Raw genomic sequence first — 19913 nt, 5'->3', positions numbered from 1 at the left:
TGCATAATTTTTTACAAGATGGATCCTTTCTTCTTATCATTAACATCCTTAGGGAACAGACCTAAAAGTGGGATTACTGGATCAAGGAGTGGGTCCATGTCTCTAACTTGTATTGTAAAACAGATGGAATTCAATGAAAATAAATGATTAAGAAACAGATAATGTGCTGTAAGACAGCTCACAAGAAAAAAAAAAGATCTGGAATTTTAAAGTGATTGCCCACTCAGTAAACTAATAATAATGATGATGATGATGATGATGATGATAGCAATAGCTAACACTTATAGTGTTTACTGTGTGCCAGGCAGTGTGCTGAGTGCTTTATAAATATTATCTCATTTGATCCCCATAACAACCCTGGGAAGTAAATGCTATTATTATCCCTGTTTTGCAGTAGAGGAAACTGAGGCAAAATGGAGGTTAAGTGACTTGCCTAGAGTCACACAGCTAGGAAGTGTCTGAGCCAGGATTTGAACTCAGGACTTTCTGACTCTAGTCGCTTTGCTCTATCCACTGTGCCATCTAGCTACAGTGGGTATTTCTATGGGGCATTAAGGTTGTGAAGTGCTTTGCGAATACTATTTCATTTTATCCTCCTAACAGCCCTGGGAGGCAAGTGCTAGTGTTATCCAAGTTTTACAGATGAGGAAACTGAGGCACAGAGACAGGAGCTGCTCCTGATGAGTGGCTATTTGGCAGAATCACAGAACGTCAAAGATCTTAGGGATTCTCTAGTTCAAACCCCCTCCCCAACTTTACCAAGAAGGAAATTGTCGCTTTCTAGTTATATGACTAGTTGAGCAAATGTCTTTCCTTCTGGGCCTCAGAGTCAGGACTAGAATCCAGGGATTCTAACTCCAAATACAGTGCTATTTGAGAGACAGTCCAGTTCATTCATTCAGTCTGATGGGGAAAGATAATGTATCCTGGCCTTGGAGTTGCAGAAGACCAGAGGTGAAAGCCCACCTTTGGGACTTCTAGTTGTGTGACCCTGGGCCAGTCATTTAGCTTCTTGAGTGTCAATTTCCCTCTCTTTAAAAAGGGGAATAAGGGGGCAGCTAGGTGGTGCAGTGGATAAAGCACCGGCCCCGAAGTCAGGAGGGCCTGAGTTCAAATCCAACCTCAGACACATAACACTAGCTGTGTGACCCCGGGCAAGTCACTTTACCCTAATTGCCTAAAAAAGTAAAAAATAAAAATGAGAATAATAACTTCCATTTTTCCTTCTTCTCAGGGTTGTTGTGAGGTTCAAATGAGAGCATGTATGTAACATGCTTTGCAAAACTTAAAGCACAGAGCCAGGCACATGGTAGGTACTTAATAAATGCTTGTTGACCGACTATATTATCGGTTATTAATTTTTTCACAATACTGTGCTATTTACATCAAAGTTAATAAATTCATGCATTAGCTGGTTGCCATTTGTATGATACCAGGTGATGAAAAGTCAGTAAATATTGATTAAATACCTTTATTAAGAGACAGCTGATAGGACAGGGATAGAGCTCTGGGCCTGGAATCAGGAGGACCTGAGTTCAGATTTGGCCCTCAGTGCTAGCTGTGTGTGTCCCTGGGAAAGTCACTTAACATCTCATTGCCTCAGTTTCTTCAACTGTAAAATGGGGATATTAGCACCTACCTCCCAGGGTTGTCATGAAGATCGAATAAGATAGCTTAAAACTGCACTAAGACTTTTGGGATGCCTTATATACAACAGAACACAAGAGCATTCTATATAAAATCCCAAAGCTGTATTTTATGTTGTTCTTTTAAAAAGTATGCAATAAATCCCACACATTACTCTTTTTTTCCACTCTATCACTTCTTTTCTTTTTTTTTGTCATTAATTTATTTTTATTTTTCAACAGTCACTAGTTTTAAATTTTTCTCCCCTTCCATCCCCAAGATGGTGCGCAATCTGATATAGGCTGTACATATACATTCCTGTTACACATATTTTCTCATTAGTCACCACACATTACTCTTTTTTTTTTTTCTTTTTGGTGAGGCAGTCAGGGTTAAGTGACTTACCCAGGGTCACGCAGCTAGTAAGTGTCAAGTGTCCGAGGCCTGATTTGAACTCAGGTCAGCCTGACTCCAGGGCCGGTGTCTATCCACTGCACCACCTAGCTGCCCCCGACACATTACTCTTAAAGCCATCCTGCTTGATTGTGCTTCCTTTTCAGTGTTCTTCTGTCCATGTAAATGTTTAGATTTCTAGATGTGTGTAGTCCTCTCTAACTGCAGCATAAGATTTTGTTTGCTATATTAGTTAACAATTGTTGGCTTTTATTGAGTTTGTGTCCACCTAAAACCTAGGGTTCTTTTTCCTCCTGTGAACTGCCCTCTGGTTTGTTTTACTTAGTGTTACATACATGATTGGTGGTATTGATATCCATCCCTATCCTCATCCTCAATTACCTCCTCCCTATTAAAAAAATCAAGAGGCAGCTAGGTGGAGCAGTGTATAGAGTACTGGGCCAGGGACCAGGAAGACCTGAGTTCACATTCAACTTCAGAACATACTAGCTGTGTGACCTTGGGCAGGTTACTTAGCCTCTGTTTTATTTTTTTTAATGGCTTTATTTTGTTTTTATTTTTTCAGTTTGTCAGTTGTTGTTCAGTCATTTCAGTTGTGTCTGGTTCTTCGTGACCCCATTTGGGGTTTTCTTGGCAAAGACACTGGAGTCGTTTGTCATTTCCTTCTCCGGCTCATTTGACAGATGAGAAAACTGAGGCAAACAGGGTTAAGTGACTTGCCCAAGGCCACATAGCTAATAAGTGTCTGAGGCCAGATTTGAGCTCAGGTCTTCCTTGATTCCAGGATGGGCTCTCTCTCCACTGTGGCACCTAGCTGCCCACTTAATCTCTATTTGCCTCAGTTTCCTCATCCGTAAAATGGGGCTAGTAATAGCATCTACTTCTCCAGATTGTTGTAAGGCTAAAATTAGGTAATATTTGTAAAGTTTTTTATGAATCATAAAACAGCGTATAGATTCTGTTATTATTAATTATAGCAAATAAGCATAGCCAAGAAATGAATCCACGTGGTAGCTATGCCACAATATGTCTCCTTCTGCAGTTTGAGCCCATGACCTCTCCATCAGGAGGTGGGTAGCATGTTTCTTCATCAATCCTCTGGGGACGTCCAAGAACACTTGGTAATGCACAGTATAAATATGAGTTATCTCTGTGTATGGCTTAGCATACGTAAAGACTTTGTTCTTTGAGGGACATACTTTTTTGTCCTTGGGAACACGGAAGAACAGAGTGGTGCCATCACTCAGCATTGTGGCTTGTGGCTGGACGCCGTGGCCAATGAATGTGGAGAAGGACCAGTGATGGTTCCCTTGGCAATCACTGTGCCCTAGACTGCTTCTCTAGGACAGGCCAGCTGTGACGGGGAGGTGGGACTCTGGCTGCTCTGTCTGTGGTAAGAAAATCAGAATTACAGCAGACTGGTTTCTGATGAACTAACCTCCTTGGGGATGTGGCTGAGTAATTGCGTACCAAGCAATCTGGTATGCAATACTTACCACCCAGGATGCCACAATTTAGAGAGCCCTGCAGTAGTCTGTGGGTGAGGAAAGAGGAGAGGAGAATACCAGGAAATGAGGCTGGGAGGAGAGCATTGCTACAGGAATCCTATAGCAATAGAATTGTTACATAGAACTGTGATATAATCCTTCCCGCCCATTGGGAAGGGATGGGGCAAGGGGAGAGTTTATAGATTCAAACTGTCTGGTAAAATAATAGAATGCCCCCTAGAAAGGGTCCTTAGAATGTAGGATGGCAAGGCTAAAAAAAGGGACCTTTGATTTTGTTTACTCTTTCTGATGGTTCCTCCTATTGGTTTTAATTTCTACTTATAACATCACTAATATGAAAATATGATTAATAGGAATGTAAATGTATAGCCTATATCAGATTATGCACCGTCTTGGGGAGGGTGGTGGGGAGGGAGGGGGAGAAAAATTTTGAGCTCAAAAGCATATGGAAGTGATTATTGATAAATCAAAATAAATTAATAAAAAAAATAAAAAAATAAAAGGGACCTTTGAAACCACTGAGTTTTTTTATTCTTTTTTTTTTTTTAATTTTTTAGGCAATTGGGGTTAAGTGACTCGCCCAGGATCACAGCAGCTAGTAAGCGTCAAGTGTTTGGTCTGAGGCCGAACTCAGGTCCTCCTGACTTAAGGGACGGTGTTCTATCCACTGAGCCACCTAGATGCCCTACTGAATTTTTTTTAGAGGGGATAATTGAAGCTCCGGAGTTCCCTTGCTCACGATCACAACTGCCTAGACCTAAGAAGGGCCCTTAATAAATGCAACCAAGAAAAGTTTATCTGGCTCTGGATTTTTGTGACTTTTCAAAGGAAAATGAGGGCCAGACATGGGAGATGATGGGGTTGTGGCCTAAAGGTGGAGGTTGGGTTGTCAGTTTTTGGTCTGCCATGTCAGATCCATTAAGTATTCTAGAAGGGGGAGGTAGAGAGAGAGATAAGTAGGAGCTGGTGTTTCCTAGCTCCCCACTCCACAAAAAAACATGGTGGTCTTATTCTGCAGCAGAAAAATTGAGTTAAGGTTGTAAGTCTTTAGCTTCGTTCAGTAAGCGTGTATTAATCACCTGTGTGCAAGGTAGGAGCAGCTGGGTGGCGAAGTGGATAGAGCTCCAGGCCTGGAGTCTGGAAGACTCATTTTCCTGAGTTCAAATCTGTCCTCAGACATGTACTACCTGTGTGACCCAGAGCAAGTCACTTAACCCTGTTGGCCTCGGTTTCATCATCTGTAAAATATACTGGAGAAGAAAATGGCAAACCAATCCTGTGTCTTTGCCAAGAAAACCCCAGATGGGGTTACAGAGTCAGACATGACTGGAAAATGACTTTACAACAACAACAAATATGCAAAGTATCATTTCTAGGTGATGAGTATACAAATACAAAAATAAAATTCTGCCATTAAATTCTACTGGGGGTGAGAGAGACAGCGTGGACAGATAAGTAAATATAAAGTATATACCAAGTAAATACAAAGCAGTTTGAGGGAGAAGGGTACTAAAAAACTAAGCTTAAGTCTGGGTTCAATATTGGGTAGCTGACTTAAGAAGGCCGTTTTCTCTTTTTGATGTGTTTGCTCTGGGAAAGTCTCCAAATAAGCTTAGATATTGCTTGGGTCTAAATGATGGGTAACAAAGGTTCCCCGCTCCAATATAAGCGCTCAAGGTAACAAACACTTTTCAGGTAGAGGATAGCCTTTCATTTCAGCCCGTATAAATCGCAGAAAGTACAAGGGATTCACAAAAGCCCATAAGCTGATATAAAAAAAATAATAAGATACTCCTAGTAGCCCATAAACTTCTGGGCAATATGCTGATATTCTAGTGAATCATTAGTTCTCCTACAAGGTCTTCCACAGTCCTCTGAAAGATTTATGGTTGTCTTATTGTGGATTAGAATTTTCCTTATAAGGCAAATGCCCTTTAGTGCTGTGAAACAAGTAATGCCCTTCCTATTAGATATATGTTGTCCAAATAACTCACTGTCCTATTAGGGGGAGTGAGAGGGTGAGGAGGAGCAAGGCCTCAATCTCTTGTAGCCCATGTCCTCTCTTCTGCCCTGTGTTACGTGACTTTAACTCTTAACTGTACCTTCAGCTTTAGGGACTATATGGGAAATCCTCTTCTTTTTCCAAGAATCCAGGTAAGGAAATTTTTTACTTTATCCTGTAAGATCTGATTTCCAAACTCTTGCACTTGGGGTTATTCTCAAGGTCATCTCTAAGGCTGAAGTTGCCCAAGAAATCTTCCTTTAGCTAGAAGGCTGAGTTCTGGGATCATGCTTCGTGACCCCTTTTGCAGTACATTTCAGAGGCTGGATTTGACTTCAGGTGTTCCTGGCTTCAAAGCTGGCTTTCTTTGCTGCCACATAAAGGATTAGGAATTTAAGAAATAATCCTAGGTAGAATGAAGAAGCAGACAGGACTGAAAAAGACCGAACAACAACAAAAATGAGGGAGGAAAAATGTCAGGTCTAGAAAGATAAGTTGGAGACACAAAGAAAGACGTTCATATCTTCTCTTACCAGCAGTAGGCAGGTAGTGGAGCATCATGACCAAGGAAGTGACATGGCGGTCTCTGTACTATGGTAGTGTCAGTTTGGCAGCTGGGAGGAGGATGGACTGGAGAGGCAAGAAGTGAGGCGCGATGATCAGTTAGGAGGCTTGACCCTAGGAGGGTGGTGGCCATGTGAGTGGAGACAGGGTGATGGAGGCAAGAGATATTACAGAGAGACAATGGACAAGGCCTGGCAACGGACTAGATGTGGGTAGTGAAGGAGAGGGGAAGGTCAAATGATCACTCTAAGGTTGAAAACAGGAAGGGTGGCACCCTCAGCAGAAATAGGGAAGTTAGGGAAAGGAGTGAGTATTTTGGGGGAAAATAATGAATTTTAGTGAGTTTGAGATGCCTAGTTGGACACGTCCAACAAACGTTTGGTGCTTTTTTTATATCCTTAGCACTTACCATGATGCCTGGAACATAGTAAGCTAGATAAATACTTGTTGATTGATTGATGGGTGGGGATGATGTGGAAATAGAATTCAGAAGAGAGATTAGGGCTGGATATGTAGCCATCAGCATAGAGATGATTGAATCAATGGGAACTGATCCTTTGAGAAGGTAGAGAGAAAAAAGAAGACCCATAAAAAGCCATAGGGGGCACCCAAATTTAATAAGAATAATTGCTACCATTTATATAGGGCTTGCTGTGTGCCAGGCACTGTGCCAAATGCTTTGCAAATATTATCTCATTTGATCCTCACAACAACCCTGTGAGGTGGGTGCTGTTACTATTCTCAGTTAACAGCTGAAGAAGGTGACGCATACAGACATTAAGTGACTTGCCCAAGGTCACACAGCTAATGAGTATCTGAGACTGGATTTGAACTCAGCTCTTCCTGACTCTGGGCCAATGCTCTATCCACTGGGCCACCTAGCTGCCACTAGTGGGTGAGACATTGATTAATTGATCCTGCGCAGGAGTTAAGGAGAAATTAGACAGGAAAACTAGGAGAGAGCGATGTTATGAAAATCCAGGGAAGAGAAAGTGTCCAGAAGGAGGGCTGGTCAATAGTGCTGTAGGCTGCAGAGGGGTTATGGCAGAAGAATGCTGACGAAAGGTTGTTGGGAGTTTTCAATGGTGACCTTGGGGAGAATGGTCTCAGTCGAATAGTGAGGTTGAGAGCCAGATTGTAATGGGTTAATAAGTGAGAGAGAAAATGGAGGGAACAAATGTAGTTGGATTTTCTTTTTAAGAAGTTTGGTTGCAGGGCAGCTAGGTGGCACAGTAGATAAAGCATTGACCCCAAAGTCAGGACGACCTGAGTTCAAATCTGGCCTCAGACCAAACACTTGACACTTACTAGCTGTGTGACCCTGGGCAAGTCACTTAACCCCAATTGCCTAAAAAACAAAAATTAAAAAAAAAGAAATTTGGTTGTGAAGGCAAAGACAAGCAGTATGATAGCTTAAGGGGGTGACAGGCTCAAGTGAATGGGAGTGAGGTTTTTTTTTGTTTGTTTGTTTGTTTTTTTGTATTTTAAAGGAAGAGGGAGACCTGGGCATTTTTATAAGCGATAGAAATGGAGCCAATAGATGGGGAGAGATTAAAGAGTTGGACTCAAAGGGCCGGTCCCAGAGGAGAAAGGAGGGGAATGGGATAAAGGGCACAAGAAGAGGGGGTGTCCTTGTCAAGGAGAATCATTTGTTGGTGACAAGATCCTTGTGAGATTGGTGTTATTATCTTCATTTTACAGATGAGGAAACAGAGGCACACTGAGGTTAAGTGACTTGTCTAGGGTTACCCAGCTAGTAAGAGTTTAAGGCAAGGTTCCAGTTCTTCCCGACTCCCAAGTCCAACACTGCACTTCACTCAGCTGCCTTGCTAAGCCCTCCCTTAGCAGCATCCTTATGAAGAAGGTAGTGATTGTTATCTTTTTGTAAATGATGAAACTGACCTTTGGAGGAGTCAAGTGAGTTTTCCAAGGTCACACAGCTAGAAGGTACTATGGCCTGAGTTCTTCTGATGCATGTTTAGTCCTCTTTACTTAGTATACTGTGCACGTCTGCACCATTCTATGTCCAACCCAGTGGTTTGTTCCTGTGACTGATGTCTGGAGTCCCCTTTGGGGGAGGTTAGTGCACTTGGAAAAATCTGGAATCCTAGAGTTTTGCCATAACATGTACAATAAAAAATGGTACCCTCAGAGTCTATATGTCTGGGATTGCTTTTCCTTAGAGTGAATTTTTAACTTGGAATTCCATCTGGAGTTTGTGTCAAGCAAGGATTACTGGCAGTGATGGCGATGGCGATTTGATTCGCCTTTTTGTGTGTTCTTCCAGATGCCTTAGGACAATCTGAAGATGCCCTCTGGGTCCTTTGCTTTGTAGTCAGCATATCCCTGGTGATTCTGGTACCCTCAACTGCCTCATTGAGGGTCCCCTCCCCCTGACAAGTCATCCATTGTCCTCTAAGCATCCTGCCTGCATCATGGAAGCCCCCGATGCTGCTGTGGCATCTCTGATTGACTTTGACAGCGAGCCCTCCACGCTGGTTGCCTCTGAGTCACCCCCTTCAAAACCCCGCGATGGAAGCGGCTCCCTTGGTGACGGGGCATCAGAGAGTGACACCACAGAGTCGGCGGATAGCGAGAATGATATGGCGGAGTCCCCAACTCACCCGACCTGGGACCATTATCACCGCTCTTCATCCAATGAGTCCTTCTCTTCCAACCAGAGTACAGAGTCAGCCAAGGATGAGGAGGCTGTGGGGCTCCGGGAATTTATGCGGAACTATGTTGAAAAGATCTTCTCTGGAGGGTAAGAGGACAAATGTATTACGGGTCAGTGTGGAATTCTGGATTAAGGGCCATAATTCTGGGATGGAGTAATGATGTTACTAAGTCACTTCATTTCTCTATCCCTTTGTTGGTAAACTGAGGAAGAATACTCTTGTTCTTGATGAAATTTCAAGGTTGCAGGGCAATTTGGCATCCAGGGTTTGTGGGATCCTCCTTCTTGTAGGGAGGATTAGAAGGCCATCCTTGACTTACTTGCCTTTTCCTCTTTCAGAGAAGACTTGGATCAAGAAGAGAAAGCCAAATTTGGAGAATTCTGCAGCAGTGAAAATGGGAAAGGTCGAGAGTGGTTTGCCCGCTACGTGAGTGCCCAGGTAAGCATCAGAGGTAGGGGAAGGGGTGCCAGGGGGATGGGCTGCCAGGTTCATTGGGCTTAGCCTGACTGCCCCATGCCAGGAGGAGGGAGCCTGTGGGCTGGTGCTGTGGGAGCTCTTACAATGCTCTTTTAAGGAAAGCTGCTCACAGCCTGGCCCTCTGGTTATCATGAGGAGACTGATCTCTGCCTGCCTCTTTTTGGCCTTTTTCCCCGACAGCGCTGCAATTCTAAGTGTGTCTCAGAACCGACTTTCTACCGTCTGGTGCAGTCCTTCGCGGTGGTGCTGTTTGAGTAAGTTGGGCGGCTGGTGATGTCATCCAATGCCCCCTCTTTCTGCTATGCTCTCTGGTCTGTGTTATATGAAAACTCAGAAGGGGCAGGTTTCAGGATGCTGCTAGCTATTACTGGCACACAGCTGGAGGTCAAGGGGAAGGAGACCCACAAAGGGGACCCAGAGACACGGATTCTAGTCCTGAGTCATTGCTACCGTTTGGTTCGTCTGCAAAGATGGTGGTGGTAGCTTATCCTGGATGAGAAAAGGAGAGTAAGTACAGTGTCCCAAAAGTCTTGGTGCCTTTTAAAAAAATGCTCTTAAGGCATAAAACTGCATTAAGACTTTGGGCACCCCAAGTACTAAACAGCAGTACCCATATGGTACTGCTATTCTCTATTCACGTCTCAATAAATCTCTGGGAAAAAATGTAACTATAGGACAAAATCAGGAACTCTGGTGGGGTATTCTTTTTTCTCACTACTTTACAAACTGACCTCAATTTGAAGTCCTGTCCTAAGTCAGGAAGCTTTCACAATTTCGGCTATATGTGGGGGTGTGTGTGTGTTCGTGTGTGTGTGTGTGTGTGTGTGTGTGTGTGTGTGTGTGTGTGTTATGTAATTTTGTTTTTTACTAGCCAGAGACTACCTTAATTCTCCTAATAGCTCCACTTCAGCTCCTTTTTGAAAGTAGGTGTGGTATAAAGCCCAGGAAACAGCCCATCATAAACTCCTCATTGCCCCAATAACAGTTCAGTTGTTCTGAAGGCCTGAAGTCAGGAACACTCATCTTCTCAAGTTCAAATCTGGTTTCCAACACTCACTAGCTATGTGACCTTGGACAAGGCATTTAACCTGTTTGCCTCAGTTTCCTCTTCCGTAAAATGATCTGGTGAAGGAAATGGCAAACCACTCCAGTATCTCTGCCAAGAAAATCCCTAACAGGGTCATCAAGACTCAAACTTGTCACCTGAGTCACCTAAGCAGAATGGTTAAGATCAGCTTTTCTCTGCTGCAGAATGAGAAATCTTTACCTGACAGTGGAAATCACAGGGTAGAAACAGCTGGGGTGTGAGTAAATTCTTCTGGGAGAAGCACTCACACTAAGCAGTGATTACATGCAGTTGTGCTGCATTCTTCCTGAGCAGAGACCTAGAATTTGTTTCAATTTCCTGTTGTGAAGGGCTTTATACTGGGTACCCACCCAGCCTTCAAGCAAATGGATGCTTTATAAGTGTTATTTGGTGACCTTAGACAGGCATAAATCTTTCTCCACCAGTATCAATTAGTCTCTGCAGGAGGCTTTCACCCCAACAGGCTTGTCAAATGGATTGGGGTGGGGAGGGGGTGATGTGGAAGGGAGAGCCTGGAAATTAGGAGATTTGGGTTCTAGTGCCATCTCAGCAATTAACTAGCTGTGTGACCTTTGGGTAAGGACTCACCCTTTCTGGCTTCACCTTCCTCATTTGGAAAATGAGGCTATTGGATTGGCACTCCTTCCAGCCCTGTTTAACTTAGGAGTTGTAGGGTTCAGAACCTGCTTCGCTTGCTTACTACCCATGTGACCTTGGTCAAGTCATTTTCTCTCTGGGCTATAGTTTCTGCCTTCCTAAATGAGGAAGGTGGACTAGACCTGAGCCTCCTTCTATCACTGCTTATATAAAAGTATTCTAGGGATGGTCCTCTGTCATGGCAAGGATAGAACCCTGAATCTTGTCTGTGGAACCTTGAACTAATCACCTAATTGTGGCAAAGAGACTTTTTCTGAGCCTACTTGCTTTTTTTTTTGTTTTTTTTTTGTTTGTTTTTGCTAGGCAATGGGGTTAAGTGACTTGCCCAGGGTCACACAGCTAGTAAGTATCAAGTATCTGAGGCCAGATTTGAACTCAGGTCCTCCTGACTCCAGGGCTGGTGCTGTATCCACTGTGCCACCTAGCTGCCCCCCTGTGCCTGCTTTCTAAGAGAATCTCTTTGGGGGTTAACAGAAACATGTTTTAGAGGGCTGTGGGCAAGGTAAAGTAGCCTAGGGATTCACTGACCTCTCTCCTTTTAGGTGTCACCAGATGGATGATTTTGGACCAGCGAAGAATCTCATGACCATGTGTTTCACATACTACCACATTGGTGAGCCATTGGGTTTTATTTTCTCTGGGATTTGAACAATTATTAAAAGTCCTTCTAAGCCTTGTAAATTTGAAGGTTGTTGATGACTTCAGTGCACATGATTTCTTTCTCTCCGGTTCAAGCAACATTAAGCATGTATCCTGGGCAAGGAACTGAATATACATAACAATCCCTGCCCACGGGGAGTTTACATTCTACTAGAATGTTAAATGACTTTCCCAAGGTCACATCCAAAATAAGATTGGGACCTTGACCTCCTGACCCAGTCCATTCTTTTCCATTGTACACTTTGCCAGCAGAAAGACCTGTTTTCTTAGCTCTAGAATATTTGACAGGCAGGAGATCTGGGTTCTAGTCCTGGGTATCTAACTAACACACAGTATAACATTGGACAAGTTGCCCTCAGTCTCTGGGCCTCACACTTCTCATCCATCAAATAGAAATTTGAATTAGATGATCATTAGGGTCCCTTCAGGCTTGATAATTCTAATCAAGTGATACATTTATTTATTACACACTTATTGAACACCCACCAAGTACACGGCCTCATGCTAAATACTTCTTTTGAGGTGATTGCAAAAATAAATAAGAATAATATAAGTAAAAATAAATAAATCCCTGCCTTCAAGGAGTTATAAGAGTGTGGTAGAGATAAAATAACTGTAATACTTAGCTCTAAGTCATTCCCCAACATGGAGATGTGACTGTAAATCTGTCATTAGATCTCATAATCTTTGAGCCCCAAATTGGGTCCCACCATTTGTCACCGCTTGAATTGTTGGTTGTAGTGGAAGTATGGCGGGTCATTGTTCAGTCGGGGTCCATTGCCCATCACCTGGAATAAAAAATTCTTCCTGAATAACCACTGTATGCAGGAGCCTTAGATAAGAATCAGTCCCATGTAAAGAAAGCCAGTCACTGTGCTAAATGCAGAGAATACAAATAACAAGCAAAAAGAAAGACAGTTCTCACCCTTAAGGAACTTAGATTGTAATGGGGAGAAGACAAAACTTGGGAGGATAAGGAGAAGCCGAAGGGACCGGGCAGGGATAGAGAAGGTTGGGAATGGGAGTACATCCTGGAGAAGACTGAAGCCGTGGCTGGTCTGGTAGTTTTCTTAAATGGAGGTTTTTGGGAGAAGCAATCCAATCAGAGGCCAGAGCATGGTGGGTACTTCCAACGGTAAATTCTATGGCTGGAGTAAGGCTTCAGGATGAAGAACTGAGGCATGGTAGAGGAAATCAGGAATATGGCCTGGAGAGGAATGGGGAATCCACTGAATATCCCCTAATTTAAAAATAAAAAGATTTAATTTAACAAAACGTGGCTGCCACCTCTGACAGTAATCACATCTGACAACGTATGTGTCACCCTTGGCCCTTCCCCTCTCTACTGAAATCGAGAGTGTTCATTGTAATTACTCTGAATCATCAGCACGTTACGTCATTTTCCTTTACATTATTATGGTTATTGTGCACATGGGTCCCTTGATTTTCCCTTTATTGCTCCTTTTCTTCGCTCTGAATTATTATTTTAAATAGCTTTTCCTACACTTATCCAGATGCCTCATTTGCCTTTTGATGGTGCAATAATATTTCGTTACATTTATAAAGTATGATTTGTTCAGCCATTCCCCAACTCAGATAGGTACCTGTTTTGTTTCCAGTTTTTCGGTATCATGAAGAAGATTACTATATTGTATAGTACATACAATCTTTCTTGTTATCACTGATTTCCTGGGGCATGAGGATTATGTAGAAAAAGTTCATTGTCCAGAGAAGCGAAACACATAATTTGAGTTGTTTTTTTTTTTTAAGGGAAACTAATGGATACACTGGTGGGACATTTCAGGATTAAGAAAAATAACCAATGAGCAAGTTATATGCCTTTGACCTGTCTTTTCTGTGAAATAAGCCCTAAGATTATCCGCTGGTGGGGAGGTGAACCAAGGAGGTGAGACCCACTCACTAGAGGGTATGGAAATACAAGATCCCCTTGCTAGGCAGTGAAAAAAGTCCCCCTTGCCACGAATGTATGACCTTCCCCAAGTCTATTTCTTCCTGCAATATTGTCATAAGTGGAGTCTAAGGCCAGTTCCAGAGCATCAAGAGTTGTCCTGGTGTGTCCCATGGAATGGAAGGTCCCTGCTCTGTGGTCATAGAATAGAATAGTAAAACGATGGGGCTTGAATTTGAATGATCTACAATTCCTTCCATCTTCCAGCCCCCAATCTTATGATTCTCTAAGGTTTAGCATTCTCATTCCATACCTGTCTTTTATGTGGTGCAGAGGTCTCTTTATTTGGAATCTGTTGGAGCTCAGGTCCACATTGCATTTCTGTGGCTTACCAGCTGGGCGATCGTGAGCAAATCACTCCCCCTTTCTGGGCCTCAGGGGCTGGCCCTGAAAAATGAGGAGGCTGGACAAGGGTACTGTCCAGCTCCAAATCCTTCAGTTCTACTGCCCCCTGCTTCTCTAGCCAGGGAGATTTGGGAATCTTCCTGATACTCTGTATACAAGCTAATAACCTTATGGAACCATTTGGAAAATGAAAGAAAGTTGGGTGGTTTTTCACTTCTTCCTCTCACCTCTTTCCTTTGTGCATCCTTTTAGGTGAGGATTTTTTTTTAAAGGTTCTTTTTTTTTTTTGGTAGGAAAACCTCACATGCTACCCCTGGAGTCCAAGGAGAAACCTGCAGGCAGCATTGACTCCTACCTGAAGTCCGCTAATAGCTGGCTGGCGGAAAAGAAGGACATCGCAGAGCGTCTGCTGAAGAACACGTCCGCAAAAACGGAAAACGTGAAAGGCTTCTTTGGAGGCTTGGAAACCAAGCTGAAGGGACCACTGACCAAGAAAAATGAGTAAGTATTGCCCTAGTTTTCTGCTTGTGAGCTTTATTTAGAGAACTTGGTCATGTGGGTTTGTCAAACCTCAGGGAAGATGCTGTTTGCTCCTTGTGTGCAATGTGGAGGAAAGCAGTGGGATGCTTTGTTCTTGATCCACAGCCTAACGGGGTGAATCTTCATTAGATCTTGGTGGTCTTCAGTACCTGCTCACGACAAACCTCGTTTCTAGACATAAGAAATGTGTTGTCCCTCTAACTCAGGTGTTTTAACCTTGGTCATAGATCCTTTTGGCCATCTGGACCCCTTCTCAGGATAATATTTTTAGGATGGCAAAGGAAACCAAATATATTGTAATAGAGTTATTGAAATATTTTGTAGAAACACAAGTTCAAAGACCCCAGGTTAAGAACCCCTGCTCTAAATGTTCTCAGAACAGCAGAATGGAAGTGAGCTCAGAGTGAACCTAGTCTCAGCCATTCCTGAACAGACAAGTGGGTGTTCAGATTCTGTTAGAAGGGCTCCAGTGATAGGAACCTCACTACCCATCAAAGTAACTCACGCCAATTTGAAGGTAGTTCTAATCCTTAGGAGACCAGTTCTGAATGTTAAAATTCATTCTAAATCTGCCTTCTGGCAACCTTCCAACCTGGTGTCCATAGTTCTATTTAATGTGTATTCTGGAGTCAAACAGAATAAGTCCGAACAAGGCGCTTAGGTAGCTCAGTGGCCAGAGCATTAGATTGGGAGTCAGGAAGAGCTGAGTTGAGATTCTGCCTTAGATGATTACTAGCTACGAGCCTTGGTTTCATCTGTAAAATGAAGAGGTTGGACCTCTGTAGGGTCCCTGCCCCCTCTAAATCTGTGATCCTATAATCCTCTGAAGCAAATTCCACTTTCATATAATAGCCCTGTAATGACCTTGGACAAATCTCACTGGGCCTCAGTTTTCTCATCTGTAAAATGAGGTGGCTTATAATATCCCTTCCACCTCTAAGTCTGTTATCTCTGATTTGAACCAGATGGTCAACAAAGTCCCTTCCAGCTCTAAATCTGTGACCTATGATGTTTGGGCTGGATGGCCATTGAACTCTTGTCTCTCAGATTCTATGATTTGGATGCATAATTCACTCTGAGAGAACTTTTTTTTTTTTAGGAGATGTGCTTGTGGACTCCCAGGGAGTACATTAGAAGTTGGAGGAGGTAACTAATATAAGACCTCCCTCACAGGGCTGCCAGTGCATTAGTAGGAAAGATTATTGATGTTAAGAGCATCTTAGCCCTTGGCTTCATTTTCACTACTGATGTTTGGGGATCCAGTGACTTAGACTGACCAATTAATGTTTTCAAAAATTGGAGAAAATGGTACCACTAGGAAGCTTAGTGTTTTGGAGCAGGTTGGCTCTTTTTTAAGTTAATGGTCACTGTGGTTTCTTTTTCCTTAGGGAAGATGAAGATAAACCGAAGGAAAAGCAGCAGAAGACTGGTGAGAAGTCCCCTGCTTCTATAAATTCTCTTTCTTAGTATCCCAGAGTGCAGGGCAGAGGCAGGCAAGTAGCTCCCTGTAGCTTATATTTGATGCCATAATATATTAAACAATATAATATGTGAAAAGTATTTGCAAACCTTAAAGTACTATGTAAATTTGAGCTATTGTTATATGATGGGCACTTTGGCACTGAGGTCCCCTCTTGACTCTCTACTGAAGAGGAAGTTAAAGACCAGTGTTTCAGCGGAAAATCCATAGGGCTACATAATCCTTTTGCCCTGCTTTCGATAAGACCTTACTCTTTTGCTACTTGGTGACCTTAGTTTGAATTTTAAATCAGCTTTGCCAACCCAGTGTATCATTGGACACAGAGAGGATAATGGAATTATGGTTAAATCAACCCAGTTCATCGCCTTTCTCAGAAAAACTCCTTCATATGGATGCCTTGCTGGCAATGGCAATGGGTTAGTAGTATCATTGTCTTCCATGCCAGAAGACAGTGTCATCAGATAGACAAGTCATAGACGGGTGATTCTGGTTGTGGTTGAAGACTTCCTTCTTCTAATGGTGATGGGAAAGGTGTCATGGTAGAGCTCCATTGCCAAAGTGGATAAAACAATGAAACCACATTTAGGGCTACTTATCTGTTCCTGCAGTGACGATGTACAGCCCAGATGAAGAGAAGAAAGGGGAGAAGATCTATCTGTACACTCACCTGAAGCAGCAGCCTATCTGGTAAGCATTGGCCGGCTACTGCCTGGTCACTCTTGAAAGGAGGTGGCCCTTGGGATCTCCTTTAGGCTTCTCTTTTCTCTGGCTACTTGCTGCTTCCTGCCATCATCATTCCATCTCCCACCAGCACACTTTGGTATACGCTGTTGTTCATGCCTGGAATGCATGCCCACCTTTAAGAATTCTTTCCTTCCTTCAGAAGGTACCACTTCGTATGGGAAGCCTTCTGTTCACACAAACTCCACCTCCTTTCAGTCTTTCATGCTTTCTCTCAAATTATATTTGTGATCTACTTTATATGTTGTATTCCCTGGGAAGCTTCTGGAGAGAAGTTAATTTTATTTATAACATATTTATAGTCCGCTTTATATGTTGTATGCTCTGATAAGCTTCTGGAAAGAAGTTACTTTTTATTTATAATATTTATATTTATCATCTGCTTTATATGTTGTATTCCCTGGTAAATTTCTGGAAAAAAGTTCCTCCTTATTTCTGTTTGTGTCTTACGTATCACCAGTGCATCACATGTAGAAAATGCTGCAGAAATACTTCTCGAGTTAAAGATTGATGGATAGAGGAGGTGTAGAGCAGTAGAAAAATCGTGGACTATAGAGTAAAATGACCTGTGTTGGAATCCTGACCTTAATAGTTGAATAGCCGTGTGTAAATCACTTAATTTCTCTGGGGCTCAGTTTCCTCATCAGTAATATGAAGGAGTTGGACTAGATGAGGTCCCTTCTAGTCCTGTAATTCTATGAAGGAAATCATGAATCTGGAAGAAATTCTGTTCATCTTTCTGGATCTGGTAAATTTGCCTTATTTGAACTCACTAGCGGTGATCTTTCTAGCATTAAATCCTGATCCTCCTCTCCATCATTAATGAAACAACAACAAAATACCATCAGGTGCCCTCTTCTGAGTGAAGCATTTCTTGATCCACCCCCACTCACCACTAACTATTAATGTCCTCCCTCCCAAACTATCTTGTATTTTGCTATTTTGTATAGATTTATATTTATTCGCTCAATATTTATGTTATATATATGTATATGTATGTATGCGTATATAACAATAATAGCTAACATTTGTATAGTGCGTACTATGTGCTAGGCACCGTGCCTAGCACTTTACAAACATTATCACATTTAATCTTCACATCAACCCTAGCAGGTAAGTGCTGTGATTATCCCCATTTTATAGATGAGGAAACTGAGGCAAATGGAGGTTAAGTGACTTGTCCAGGATCACCCAGCTAGCTAGTAAGTGTATGAGGCCAAATTTGAACTCGAGTCTTCCTGACTCCAGACCTAGCAGCACTCTATCCAGTGCACCACCTATGAAATACATGTTTGTTATCTCCCTACTATGAATGTAAGCTTATTTTGAGTAGGGATTGTTTACATTCCTTGTGTTTATATCCCTAGTGCCTGGCAAACAGTAGGCATTTAATAAATACTTGATCGATTAGCAATGATGGTGCTTTGGGGCTGAGATTAGCATTACCCTAAGGAAGAGGACCTAGAGCCCTAACCTGCCATTTGGATTTTAGCTCTGTTTCTGATGTTGCAGAAGGCTACACAGGTATGAGGAGATAGTGGTCATTTACAAGTTTCTTGTGTCTTCTAGGCACACCCTGAGATTCTGGAATGCAGCTTTTTTTGATGCTGTCCACTGTGAGAGAAGGAAGAGATCACCTACTACCAGGTAGGAGCTAAAGATGGCCGTGGGCCCCTCACCCTTCTGTGGACATGGGGAGACCAGGGAAGGGAACCACTCTTCCCACCACCCCTTACTTACCACCTTCCTTGTCTGCTGTCCTGAAGACTGCCCTGAGTGTTGTAAGGACACACAGCTGAGAAGGGGGTGGGGTGTGGGGGCTGAGGTTGGTTGTCCAGAACCTGCATGTATGCTTTCTCTCCTGGGGTGGTCTTAGATGACTTGGCCTGACTCTCCCAGACAACTCAACATACCGCTGGATGACAATGTCCTCTTCTTTCCCCATCTCCCTCTGGACCCACTTCAGTCAAGTCTCACTAGGACACCAGAACCCAAAGGAGAAGCCATTGTAATGGAGTCTGCATAGTTTGTCGTCTTGTAAGGAGATGCCACCATGAGGCTTAACCTCTGTTGGAGCCCAGTTGCCATTTTGTGACTTGGCTTCTCCTTGGTTTGCAACATTAACAGGCCTTTTCAAGCTCCAATAGTAGTTTGCAATTTGGGAGGTTCCCTCTTTCTGCTTGTCTACATACAGAAGGTTGGCATTAACAGTGTCCTATAGTTGGAAGATGCTGGCATGAGAACTTTTCATGGTGTTACTGCTTCTGTCTTCCTGGGGGACACCATGAGGGAAGAGGGCAAGTGGACCTCCAGAAGCTGATTTATGGTCATCAGATTGAGAAGGACGTTCTGTGGCAAAGGGATAGGCAAGCGAGCATAAAAGGGGAAATGGAAAGAGGCCTCACAGCAATTTGCATTCATTCTCTGAGCCTCATTTTCTCCTTCTGTAAAATGGGGCATTGGGGTAGAGGATCCCTTGAATTCCTCTAACTTCCATTATCCTAAGGAAAGGCACCCCAGCCTGGCCTGGTGCCCGGAGTTTAAGGAGTAGTTCCCCCAAGCGAGTATTTGCAGAGAGGACAGGCCAATTTCAATGTCTTAAAAGGGAATATTAGTGCTTGACTTGCATGGCATGACCAGGCTGATGTCACCTGCTTAAGCAAGATCAATTTTCCTAGCAGAACTGCCCAACAGACAGTTCTTTCCTGTCCCCCAACCACTCCTTGGGTGGTTCGTATGGTGTAGTGGAAAGGGCCGCCATTCTGAAAGGAAATTTGGGTTTGAATCCCAGCTGTGCCACTTGCAAGCTGTGTGACCTTAGGGCAAATCACTTCCCCTCACCAAACCTCAGTTTCCACATTTCTCAAATGCGGAAGACTTGGGTTTGAGTCCTAGCTCTAACCCTTACAAGCTTGTATGACCGTGGGCATGTCATTGGACAGAAGAAGCAATTGGACTAGTGTAGCCTGTATGAACCCTCGCAGCTCTGTGATGCTATTACCTGGGGCCCTAGCAAGGATAGAAAGGGAGCGGCAATTTGTTAGCATAGCTTCTGCATACTGGACTACTGGGGCAGGGGGAGGGTTGGCATGGGAGTGGGCTAAAGCAGAGGCAACCCCAAACCCTTTAACTTGGGCATTTCCTTAACCTGCTGGGGTAAGTCTG

The 19913-nt window shown here is 43.2% G+C and overlaps 1 protein-coding gene across 4 annotated transcripts in view; it reads left to right on the top strand.

The window, feature by feature from the left end:
* Positions 1-19913, top strand: part of KIAA0513 (KIAA0513 ortholog) — a 68390-nt gene that overhangs the window by 31518 nt on the left and 16959 nt on the right. For 3 of the 4 annotated variants that reach the window (XM_027846580.1, XM_027846556.1, XM_027846565.1), the window contains 8 exons: positions 8402-8878; positions 9131-9230; positions 9450-9523; positions 11556-11626; positions 14281-14488; positions 15916-15956; positions 16616-16694; positions 18318-18395. In XM_027846580.1, coding sequence (XP_027702381.1) covers positions 8550-8878; positions 9131-9230; positions 9450-9523; positions 11556-11626; positions 14281-14488; positions 15916-15956; positions 16616-16694; positions 18318-18395 — 980 coding nt within the window. In that variant the 5' untranslated portion in view covers positions 8402-8549. Of the gene's footprint in view, positions 1-4899; positions 5703-8401; positions 8879-9130; positions 9231-9449; positions 9524-11555; positions 11627-14280; positions 14489-15915; positions 15957-16615; positions 16695-18317; positions 18396-19913 lie in introns of those variants that run through there. The other variant, XM_027846573.1, reaches the window with a different exon arrangement.

This window comes from Vombatus ursinus, unplaced genomic scaffold (assembly GCF_900497805.2).
Source record: "Vombatus ursinus unplaced genomic scaffold, bare-nosed wombat genome assembly UNPS02005286.1, whole genome shotgun sequence".
Lineage (NCBI taxonomy): Eukaryota > Metazoa > Chordata > Mammalia > Diprotodontia > Vombatidae > Vombatus > Vombatus ursinus.
This window is presented reverse-complemented; position numbering and strand designations above follow the sequence as displayed.